General features: G+C 43.6%; 1 protein-coding gene and 1 pseudogene across 12 annotated transcripts in view; one reads left to right on the top strand and one right to left on the bottom strand.

Annotated features, from left to right (window-relative positions):
• Arhgef11 (Rho guanine nucleotide exchange factor 11) overlaps nucleotides 1-12,056 on the bottom strand; it is a 128,135-nt gene that overhangs the window by 27,826 nt on the left and 88,253 nt on the right. For all 12 annotated transcript variants that reach the window (XM_036190136.1, XM_036190137.1, XM_036190135.1 and 9 more), the window contains 6 exons: nucleotides 11,121-11,166; nucleotides 10,509-10,585; nucleotides 9,339-9,476; nucleotides 3,629-3,703; nucleotides 3,314-3,415; nucleotides 1,981-2,082 (listed from right to left, as the gene is read on the bottom strand). In XM_036190136.1, the coding sequence (XP_036046029.1) occupies nucleotides 1,981-2,082; nucleotides 3,314-3,415; nucleotides 3,629-3,703; nucleotides 9,339-9,476; nucleotides 10,509-10,585; nucleotides 11,121-11,166 (540 nt within the window). The remainder of the gene's footprint in view (nucleotides 1-1,980; nucleotides 2,083-3,313; nucleotides 3,416-3,628; nucleotides 3,704-9,338; nucleotides 9,477-10,508; nucleotides 10,586-11,120; nucleotides 11,167-12,056) is intronic.
• On the top strand, nucleotides 1,575-1,959 carry LOC118585501 (annotated as a pseudogene).

The following is a 12,056-nucleotide window of genomic DNA, read 5'->3' as shown; positions in this document are numbered from 1 at the left end:
GCAAGCCACAGCCACCTCCTCCTACCTTACCAACTCCTCAGCCTGACAGAGCCTCTGTAAGAGAGTGAGTTCCTGTCTCCTCCTGCCTTATATTCCTTTCTCTGTCCAGCCATATCACTTCCTGTCTCAACCGTCCTAGTGCTGGGATTAAAGGTGTGTGATCCCAAGTGCTGGAATTAAAGGTGTGTGCCACCACTGCCTGGCTGTGGGAAATGGCACATGAATTTACAAGACAAGTTGATACTACATTCTGAGGATGGCCTGGTGGTTTTTTCACTCTGAAGCATGGAATATAGAATGGCATGTCCTAAAACTGGACCACTGTTAAATGAGCTGCTAGACTTTCCTTTGCCTTTGAGTGGTTCCAAAAGGACCTTTGTTACTTGATGGATTGCTGCTTTTCTCCTTTGCTACCAACAGGAACTGGGTATGTGTCACCTAGTCCTGCACTTAGCATGATACTCTAGAGTGTGCCCTTAAGTCTCTTGCCATGTGGCTGGATGCGGATATGGTTTTGTAAATGATGGCAGAGAGTACTTGGCACTCTAACCTCCTTCCTCAAGACCCACTGAAGGCATAAATGCAAAACACTGAGGAAAACCTAATTTCCCTAACCTCATTAGCCTTAGTAGCCAACTGTAAGAAGAATAATCATTTTGGAATTAGTTTAGTTGATCAGATTATAAAGTCAAGATAAGGAATGTCATCTGCAGGCAGATGTTCCAGGCGGGATCCTGACACTTCCCTGAGAACCCAGTTCAGAAGCAGGGAGGCTCATTCCTCCCAGACACTATAAGCTCTCCCTCTCCTTCAGGGAATGACAGCAAGTCTGGCTGATCTCAGAAACTCACACTCTCCTTGCCTCACTGCAGATCACCCGAGGCTCCTGGGTCCGTCTCTTCACCCAGGGAAGGAAAGGCAGACAAGGTTTGGAAAGTGGTTAGAACCCACTATCTCAGCAGCCCTCAACTTTCCTAACTGTAATCCTTCAATACAGTTCCTCATGTTGTGGTGACCCCCACATAAAATTATTTTTGTTGCTACTTCACAACTGTAATTTTGCTACTGTTATGAATCGTAATGTAAATATCTGTGTTTTCCGATGATCTTAGGTGACTTCTGTGAAAGGGTCGAAAGACCCACAGGTTGAGGACCATTGTTCTATCTCTACATATTGTGAAGAAACGTAGTGTACATTCTGTATCTGGAAATAGACATACAGAAGAGATAAATCCTTTAAATTAAAAAAAATGATTTTATGTGTTTGGGAGTTTGCCTGTGTGTATGTCTGTGCAACATGTGGGTGGCTAGTGCCTGTGGAGGCCAGAAGAGGGTGTCCTATCCCCTGGATTTGGAGTTACAGATGCTTGTGAACTCCCATATGGGTGTTGGGAATCAAACCTGGGTCCCCTGGAAGAGCAACATGTGCTCTTAGCCCTTGAGCCATCTCCAGCCCTAGGGAAGGTAGAACTTTGAGGCAGGAACAGGATCCAGGAATCTTAATTTCTTAGAGAGCAAAGATCTTTAAAAACCTGTCTCTAGCTTTCTGGTGGTGATGACCTCCCTAGGAGAACATGCCTCTTGCACAAGATCTCCCTCATCCCTCTCCAGAAGAGTAGGAGAGGAAAAAGCACCTGGTGCAGAGCCCCGATCCTACTTTATGGGAGGGAAATGCCCAGGATGCTATCAAATCCCCACGGTCTTTAGCTGTGCACAACAGTAGTCTTGTGTGTTGGCTGCCCCGGGTCCTGTCAGCCTATAGGAGGAAAAGCACGGCTGACAGACGGATGCTCCTCCAGGAGGAAGCAGCACTGGACACATATGGTTCAAGATGAGTGGGAACCAGCCCAAGAAACACATTTTTGTTAAAACAAAACAAAACAAACAACCTGTCTCTACTTGGCTTTGAGTATTTTGTTTGGTTTTCCTCTGCTTATGATGCAGAGTATGGAATTGTAATCTAACCCATGACAGCCTTACCGCATTTTTTGCTAGGAAAATATTCCAGATGTCTTTCCCCAAACTTCTTTGGAAATCCTTGGAACTTGTCTGTTGATAAACTTCTGAACACAAATAAAAAAGCTGGAACGACAGAGAAACTGGGTTAGAGCAGTGGATCTTCATTGGGCTGACTTTACCTGGAGGATGTCTGGTAATGTCTCAAGACACTCTTGAGTTGCTGAATTTACTAAGGAGTGGTGTCTACTGTCATCTAGGGGTAGAGTCCAGTAAGTGGCTAAATATCCCTAAATTAAGATCAGCTCCTACAACAAAGAATTCTCTAGTCTAAACTGTCAACAATGTTGAGGCTGAAAACCTAAACAATTTCAGTCTCCTTCACAGGAGCATGTTTCAGGTTGATCACTCCTCTACTCTGTCTCCTTCCACACTTGACATTGTTAGTGGTGTCTTCACTTGCTTATGTATTGTTCCTGAAGGGCTTTTGTCTTGTTTCTCTTGGCGATGTGCTTTGTCTTTTTCAGGAATGTGTCTGAGACATCAGCATTTGGGACTAAACAAACAGATATTCAATGAATTCCCTTTGAGCAAATCAATGTTCATTCTGGACTCTAATTGTGGTATTTCCAGAAAGAAAAAAAACCAGCAACTCATTCCTTGGACAACAGACTTCTCTGGAGAACACAGCACCAGCCTCCCCTACCATCAGCCCTTGTTTCTACGCAGCTAGGAGGAATGAGAGCGGCTGTAAGGCGATGATGGCTCTGTGCATCACCTTGGCACTGTGGACTTCATCCGTCTCCTTGAATGCCTTTCCTCCGCCCCTGAGATAAGGTCTTATTGTGCAGCCCTGGCCTGGGACTCAATCTGTAGACTAGGCTGGCCTTGAACTCAGAGAACACTTGCCTTTCTTTCCTGGCTGCTGAGATTAAACGTAGGTGCCACTGCTGGTATTTCTTCATGCCATCACCTTACACGGAAGACTCTTTAGTGTTTTGCTCCTGCTAAAATTCTTTATAGCAACATTGTAAATCTGCAAGGGTGATTCTATCAACTCCTCAGTCAATCTGTATCTACTTTCATTTAAAAACTCTGAAGACTCCCTTAAACTGACAGGGAATGACAGTGTTCCTGGCCTATTTTCTTGATATTCCTCAGGGTACAGGTATGGTTAGCCACATGATTCAATAGGTTTCATCTTCCTTTCTGTTTTGTCTCTGTCCTTGAGATGCCTGACTTTGCCTACGGATCTGACATAAAAGCTAGCTACATAGAGAGATCAGGCATGGTGTCAGAGATTCTCTCTGTTGAGCACAAGCAGGCACTCAAACAAGACTGACAACTTGTGACTTACCAGTGGACCAGGGTCTGCCTGAGAGAAGATGTAACGCAGGAAAACTGCCAAGTGAGCTGGATGCGACTTCAGTTTCTCAAGATCTTGGAAGATGATGTCGCTCTGGAAGGCAGAAAACTTGAGAATGGCTAGGAGGCACAGAGACCGGAGACAGCAAACTTTATTCTCATGCTCTCTACTTTCTGGGCCCTGTTAGCTGAGCCTCCTTTCCCATAGGCTCATTTCACAACTGGTGCCAATCAAACTGCTTCCAGTCAAGGGCAGTGTGGGTAAAACAAGGGAGGAAGATAAAGGAGTAAACCAGAAAACTGTTACCTCATTGTTGAAATAACCTGGGTCATAATCTTCCTCTGGGCCAATAATCAGAGGCTTTGGGCTTTGATCTACACCCTGAAGGAGAGAGAGTTGAGACGTAGAGATGAGAAATTACAGAAGACATGGATTCAACTTCCTCAGTGGCATCTCTTTAGGAGCCTATTCTAAAGAGGCCCTTGCATCAGACCGGCACTTCCAGGTTCAGCACAGAGGTATCCATTTCCACCTGCAGAAAGACAACTGCTTCTGGGTGGGGTACAGCAGACACGGAACTGCTTGGTCACATGACACAGGAAGATGGGAGATAGGAAAAGTGTTCTTTCTGTTTGCAAAGGATGAGAATGAGTGTCCTCTAACAAAGAGCTAGTTGACAGCACCTAATGGACTATTGGTTTGGAGACTTGTGTTTTCCTAAACAGACCAAATCCCCACCATTCTCCCTAAACACACTCCAAATCTAATACTACAACCACCACAGTGCTGCTGACTAGTGTGGACAAGCAAGCATATAGATTAGTAACTGCTAGAGACACCAGAGCAGCAGATCTGCCTCTCCCTCAATGAGGAAGGACGGGGCTGATCTTCCTCAAACACTAACATGCATTATTTCCTTTGTCTGCTTAACAATCTATGGTAGATCCTTATTCCCCAGCTTTTCTTTTTCCATGAATTTTAATAAAATACTAATCCTAACTGACATACCAGTAATGACTCCAAGAGACTTCACACTACATGAACTTTTCAAATGCTTTATATGTCAGATTGTTCTAAAGGTTCCTTGAGCTACCAAATGTGGTTTTTTTGTTTTGTTTTTTTGTTTTGGAAACAGGGTTTCTCTGTGTAGTCCTGGCTGTCCTGGAACTCACTCTGTAGACCAGGCTGGCCTCAAATTCACAAGGTCCTCTTGCCTCTGCCACCAAATGCTAGGATTATCGATGTTTTTCTAGTGACTACATTCCCCCCATTTTTAGTGATTCTCTAAGAAGGCGTTGCTTCAGGAACCTACCTACTTTACCCGTGCACTTTCTCAAGGAGCTCTCCCCAATGCTTATCTTTTTCTTGTTTTTCTGGACAGTCACCTACCTCTAACCCCCGAGTGACTGAAAGACCCTGAAAGTATTGGATGAGGGAGGCCCTGAGATCCTCTCACACATCCAAGACCCTCCAGCCTTGTATCACCCGGTCTCTGAAGCCCACGCTATCTAGATCCCTAGACTCTGGCAGAAGCACCAACAAGACCAGATTTTAGCTTGCTCGGGGAGACTTTTTTAGAAATAAATTTATTTAAGAGAAGTGTTTGTACAAGTATCTATTGGATACTGAGCATACTCCCCTGCTCCATGCTTCCTCCTGTCTAGTGCCTCTTCCCCCTGTTGGCCCCCTTTGTTTCTGGGGACAGTCATGTCATAGACACAATATATGATTTTCTATATCTATAGAAAGCCAAAAAATAGCAGACGAGCAAAAACATACACTATTTGTCTCTCTTAATTTGGCTTTATTCTATTTTTTTTTTAAGATTATTTAGTTATTTATTATATATACAGTGTTCTGCCTGCATGTATGCCTGCAAGCCAGAAGAGGGCACCAGATCTCATTACAAGTGGTTGTGAGTCACCATGTGGGTGCTGGGAATTGAACTCAGGACCTCTGGAAGAGCAGCCAGTGCTCTTAACCTCTGAGCCACCTCCCCAGCCCTTGGCTTTATTCTTATGATTAGCTCCATTTGCATCTATTTTTATGCAAATGTCAAGACTTGGTTCTTCATTTTGGATGAAAAATTCCACAGTGTACATACACTACATTTCCTTTATTCCTCTGTTGCTCAACACCAAGGCTGGTTCCATAACTCAGCTACTATGCTGTAAAAATGGACGTGCAAGTGTCTGTAATCTGGAGTGGTACAGACCGTCATTTGTTATAAAGCAATTTTCTCTAAGATCAAACAGTCCATCCTGCAGGAAGCTCCTTATGACTCGGGAAGTAAATAGCTTAGAAGCTTCAGGAAATTCCTGGGACTGACCAAATGCACTAGGCCACTCCTTCCCCAGGCATATAAAAACAGACTGCTGAGAAATACCCTCAGACCAACTGAGATACCTGGAAGAGACACTCTCCAACTTGTCAAGTTGACTGTAAGTTATACTCTAGGTTTCCAGCTCTCATGCTAGGGTGGGCTTTTGATGATGCCTCTATTTTTGAATATTTCTGCTTCTGTAACTAACTCTTCACCCATACTCCCATAAGTAACACCAATAAAAACTCAAGTTCACCAGGTTAAACTTTGGTGGCATCTATACTTTAGTCTGCCATCTGTTCTCTATCTGTTAAGCAGATGTTTGTTCAGGTTGCCCCAGAAATAGTGTCACATGACAGCCACACAGAAGACCTATTTTTAGTTTTTGAGGAATCTTCATATTGACTTCTACAGTGTCTAGCACTAGTTTATACTACCACCCCAGAAATCAATATATAAGGGTTCCCTTTAATCTACATCTTCACCAACCTGTTACCTGTTTTCTTAATGATTGCCATTCTGTATGGGATAAGATGGATCTCCACACCTTACATTGCCATGATGGTTAGTGAAATTGAGTATCTTTTCATGTTTATTGACCATTTGTATTTCATATATATATATTTGTTATTGTTTGTTTGTTTTTTGTTTTTCAAGACAAGGTTTCTTTGTGTAGTTTTGGTTCCTGTCCTGGAACTCACTCTGTAGCCCAGGCAGGCCTCAAACTCACAGAGATCCACCTGCCTCTGCCTCTTGAGTGCTGGGATTAAAGGCATGTGCCACCACCGCCCTGGCTATATCCCATATTTTGAGAATTGTTTCTTCACTTCATTAGCCCATTTATTAACTGAGTTTTTGATTTCTTGCTGTTTTTTAAAGCCTCTCTTATTTTTTTACGGTATTTGTACACTTTAGGTATTTTTTTTCAATTAGATTTTATTTTTACTTATGTGTATGTGTAACTCTAGTTCGGAGGGATTTGATGCCTTCTTCTGGCCTCTGAGTATGTATGTGGTACAGACATACACTCAGGCAAAATACTCATACACATAAATAAACAAACAAAATCTTAAAAAAAACCCCACCAAACACCTCCCATTATATAATTCCTTCCTTCCTTTCCTTCCTACCCCCACCCCATTTTGAGACAGCATAGCTCTGGCTGTCTAGGAACTCACTCTGTAGACCAGACTGGCCTTGAACTCACAGAGATCCATCGGTTTCTGCCTCCCAAGTGCTGTAATTAAAGCTGTGCACCACCATGCCCAGCTTACATTATAAAATTTCTTTACTGAAAAAAAATCAATTAAATACTAGTAGATTCTACTTCATTACAATAAACACTATTCTTGACCTTTACTACTGCTAAAATGATTCATCAAAAAGTGACTGATAGTTTGGAAATAACACCTCTGAACTTCCTTACACCAATGCCTTCCAGGGTAAGAGATTTACTACTGGTTGATTTGGGTGATTTCAGGTGAAGTGACATTTGGTGAGGCTGGAACAATTTTAGGTGGTACCTAGACATGACATTAAACAGTAGTCAGTAAGAGAGTTAATTTCAGTTCCCATTCAATCCCTTTGATTAATTCAAATAAAGTTTCAACCTGCTGTTAGTCTACCTTTATATCTTTACAAAGGAAATTCCACCTAAGACTTAATTACAAGCAGAAGAATCTAGCTAGAGTGAAAATATAATAATATATAAAATTTATGCATAGATAATAAATTTAAATAAATAAATTGTTATTATTAAAATGTTTTAAGTTAAATTTAAGTAGATAAATTTTATGTGTTCTTATTAATTTCTTTATTTTTATTTTATGTGTACAGGTGTTTTGCCTGCATGTATGTCTATATACTCATGCACGCAGTGACTGTGGAGGCCAGAAGAGGGTGGGAGATCTTCTGGAGCTGGAGTTACAGACAGTGGTTGTTCTGATTAGTTTTATATCAACTTGATAACAGACTAGAGTCACTTGAAAGGAGAGAACCTCAACTGAGAGAAATTGCCTCCAGAAGAGCCAGCTGTTGGGCATTTTCTTAACCAGTGATTGATGAGGGAGGTTCCAGGCCATTGTGGAAGTGCTATCCCTGGGCTGGTGGTTCTGGCTTATATAAAAAAGCAGGCCAAGCAAGCCAGTAAGCAGCATGCCTCCTTAGCCTCTGCATCAGCTCCTGCCTTCACGTTCTTGCTCTGCTTGAGTTCCTGTCCTGACTTCCTTTGATGATGAACTGTGATGTGGAAGTGTGAACAAATAAACCCTTTCTTCCCCAAGTTGCCTTTGGTCATGGTGTTTCCTCACAGTGATAGTAACCCTAACTAAGACAGCTGTGAACTGTCATGTGGCTGTTGAGAACTTAACTTGGGTCTTCTGGAAGAACAGCCAGTGCTCTTGATTGCCGAACTATCTTTCCATCCCTGAATTTATGTATTTTTATAATTCATGATACAGTCACATAGTTTGGGAACCGAAATGATACAAAGGGTAAATCAATGAAGTCTCTCTTTTGTTCTGAGGCTCTGGAGGAGATAGCCATCAGCTTCTCATGCATTCATCCGGAAATAGCTCATGAAGGAGGCATCCTTTTAACATAAGTGGCAGCTTTCTTTCTCCTTTATTCTGTATTTTTCTAGAAAAGGCTTTATAAATTTTTTTTTTTATAAAATAATTTCTAAACATGTGTGCTGCCTTACTTACATTTACCTTGCATTTACAGTGTGTGATACTGGTTTTAATTTGAAGCAATGACAAGTATCCTTTAAAATGAACTTAAGAAAGTAAGCTTAGCCTGGCATTGTGGTGCATGCCTTTAATGCCAGCAGCACCCTAGGACAAGGGCACGCAAATCTCTGTGCATTTAAGCCCAGCCTGGTCTATACAGTCACTGTCTCTAACAAACAAACAAAAGAAATAAAGAAAAATTAAGCTCGAAGAAAATACATTATAAAGAAAATAACACTATGCAACTGGAATGTGGATTTGGAAAAACTTGGTACAGTGGTGAATTTTACAGAACACTGTTTTAGGAGGCCAGTGTCTTGTTAGCATCTATGCCTGTACTACGGCAGGCAATCCCACCCATGGCTACACAGCTCGGGTTCTTTGAAGGATTTGGCCTTGGGCCAATACCCGTCTTTCTGAAATCCCCAGACCCAGTCCCAACTCCGAGAGCAGGCCTTTCAAGTCACTTTTTGCACTCTCTGAGGAGCCTGAGGGTGGGCTTGGAAGGCGCTTAACAAGGGGAGATTCCAAGCATACTGAACTTTGTTTTCTGTATTAGTGTTATTATTTAATACACAAAATGGGCTTCATTAATTATGGCATTCTACACAGCTGCATCACTGGTTCTCACTGTTGTTCATCCCCTTGCCCCTAGTTTTGACTGAAGCAAAGTTTTGCTAGGGAAGGTAAGTATTCTGACCAGACACTACTTTGTACTCTATCCAGACATCAAAGACCTCCCGGCAGTCTTCCCTTAACTTCGGTGACCTGACTGACCCACCTATTGACTCTTCACACAGAAACTGACCGATCTGCTTGACTCCCTTCTTTTCTATTTGTTCTCTAGGTGACTATTCAACTTGTGGGTTGCCAGAGCAGAGTTTAGTCAGACTATTCAAGATTACATACTGGGGGTAACTCCAGCCTAAAGCAGAAAGACAAACTGGGGTGGTCCCCACCTCACCTGGTCGTCGGGTGGGAGCACGGGTGCATCTGAGCTCTGTCGCCTGTGGTGCTGGGCCACTCTCGCCAGGACCACAGGGGAGGTCTGAGGGCTGTCTAGTCCAGGGTCTGACAATACTGAGTTCCGATTCATCAAAGACTAGAGGAAGAGAATTCTGTGATAAGGAACCCCATCCAGACAACACTCTGGGCTCAGTTTGCTTTGTAATGGTAACACGCTGACACCCACAACCTTTTTGACTATACATTATTCCACTAACCTTCTAACAGCTCTCTGAGGGAAACTCAACCCACTTCTCCCACAGAGCCAGGCCTCAGAAGGGTCATGGGAGTCACTGAAGGCCAAAGAGCATGCAGTATATATTCAATCAGGAGGTTTTGGTCACAGTTCACACACTTCACTGCCAAATGTCTCACCTTGCATGTATGCAAACTATAGGTTATGTAGGCCCACAGTACACCCACCACTTTCTGGTGACTTTCCCACATCCCCGGCACTGTGGAAAGGAAATCCCAAAGGTCATCTGAACTACATCCCAGTGTGTTGTTTCAACACTTCCTCCCATGTTTAATGAGTCTGCTAACAGATCCTCTGCTCCAGTCAGCACTCTTCCACCCACCCTACTCTCTATTGTCGGACTGAACCCAGGGCCTTGCACTTGCTAGGCGAGCGCTCTACCACTGAGCTAAATCCCCAGCTCCTCTTTCTCATCTTTATACTCATTATCTTATATGCCAACTGAGAGCATCTGGAAGAGAGACAACCTTGGAGGTAAAGAACAATCTGGAAACTTATGACTAAGGAAGAAAACGATGTGCAGCAAAGGAAGGAAGCCTCACACCTGACTTGGTGGGGTTCACTAACTTCCTCCAAAGATGAGAACAGTGATGACACTGCCCACCTCTTCACCTTACACTTTACGCCACAACAGAGCCAATCAACTGTGACAAAATACAAGCCGGAGGTGATAATCCAGCAGAAGGATGCATGTCAAAGCCATTTGGAACCAGAGCACAGTGACTAAATCCCTAAAACTAGAATTGTAGAGGAGGCGTCCAGATGACAGGCCAGGGCCTTCAGTAGCCAGTGAGCAGCAGAGCCGTCTAGTGCCCAAGGGTGGGAAATTTGAATGCACACATTTTAAATGGGCCTGTGCCTGCTGGCACTCACCTCACTGATGGAGGGAAAGCGTTCTGTCCCAGAGTCCAAGCCACTGTCAGCCTCCTGGGAATCCAGAGAGAGGCGGCCTGAGAAGAAACCAGTTCAGACAGTTTAGAAAAGATTTCAGGCCTTGAGTGAAGAATGGCCTTTATTTTGGGCACTAGGCAGGAAGGGGAGCTGCCATCTTCTCTTGTCAGCTGCCCTTCAACTCTTTCATCTCAGGACCCGCAGGCTCTCCCGGCACACTTGTCTCTTACTCTCCCCATAGCCAGCTTCTGACCACTTCTGCATCTGGCACAGAACACGTCACCTCCTAAAATAAGACCCTGGCACCCCCTTACCGCTGCTCTTAGTCTCCAGCTCACTCCTAACCCTCTTTTCATCGCCGGCCCTCTTCATAAGAATTTGTTAAGCTCCTAAGTGCCACATCTGTCAAGCAAGCTGCTGTCTGGACCATCACGCCAGGAGCTCCTGTTTCTTACTTAGCCATGGCTTATTTCTCTACCTCCAACTGCCCTGTGTATGGGTATCACTTTTTCCTCATTATTCTAGAATCTGCCCTACTGGGAGAGACCAACATAGAAGAGAACTCATATATACCAGAGGACGATGGGGACTTACCCTCAGATGTTCTCTGGCTGGTGTCACCATAGAGTGGAAGAATGTCCTAAAAGAGAGAAGACCAGATGGTGGGAAATTTCTGAGCCTCTCCCTCTCCTCTTTCCTTCTTCCAGCAGAGCTGTGTCTGTAGTGGCACGTGGCCACTTCTGCTTTACTGCCTGGGAAATGCCCCACTTTACATGTGGAGCCTGAGAAGCTGGTGACCCCTAATGGTGGAGAAGGAGCTTTACCATTATTGTAAAAATTAACGAAAATCTCCCTTCACTTTTCACCCTGGACTTCAAAGGCCTTACTTGGGTTGGATACAGGAAAGGATTTTCTAACCATCAAGGAATAAAAAAAAAAAAAAAAAAAATCTCAAGCCTGCACTGGGGAAAGATGTTAAACATCTGTGTTGGGGCTGGAGAGATGGCTCAGTGGTTAAGAGCACTGGCTGCTCTTCCAGAGGACCTGAGTTCAATTCCCAGCACCCACATGGTGGCTCACAACTGTTTGTAACTCCAGTTCCAAGGGACCGGACACCTATGGCAAAACACCAATGCACATAAAATAAAGATAAATAATAAAAAGATTTGTTTAAAAAACAATCATGTCTCTGGGGAAGTATTGGTGTTGGCATGGGGCTCAGTCCTTAACTACATTCAATCTTTCAGCAATTCCAGGTAGAAGAGGTTATTCCCATGTTACAAATAAGGAGACAGAAAGAAGCTCAGATGTTTACTGATCTTTCTAAGCCATATTCTAAATGAAAACAACAACAACAACAACAACAACAACAACAACACAAAACCCTAGGGCTAGAGCCCTGATGTCCTGATTCTCAGCTCCGAATCTCAGGTTCCTGCTACACAGACACCAACAGTGGCAGCAGCCCTGCACACACACAACACACACACACACACACACAAACATGGTGCTGGTGGCATGCTTCCGCTC

Source organism: Onychomys torridus, chromosome 6 (assembly GCF_903995425.1).
Source record: "Onychomys torridus chromosome 6, mOncTor1.1, whole genome shotgun sequence".
Taxonomy (NCBI): domain Eukaryota; kingdom Metazoa; phylum Chordata; class Mammalia; order Rodentia; family Cricetidae; genus Onychomys; species Onychomys torridus.
The sequence above is the reverse complement of the archived record's forward strand: the minus strand, read 5'-3'. Positions and strand labels throughout refer to the sequence as shown.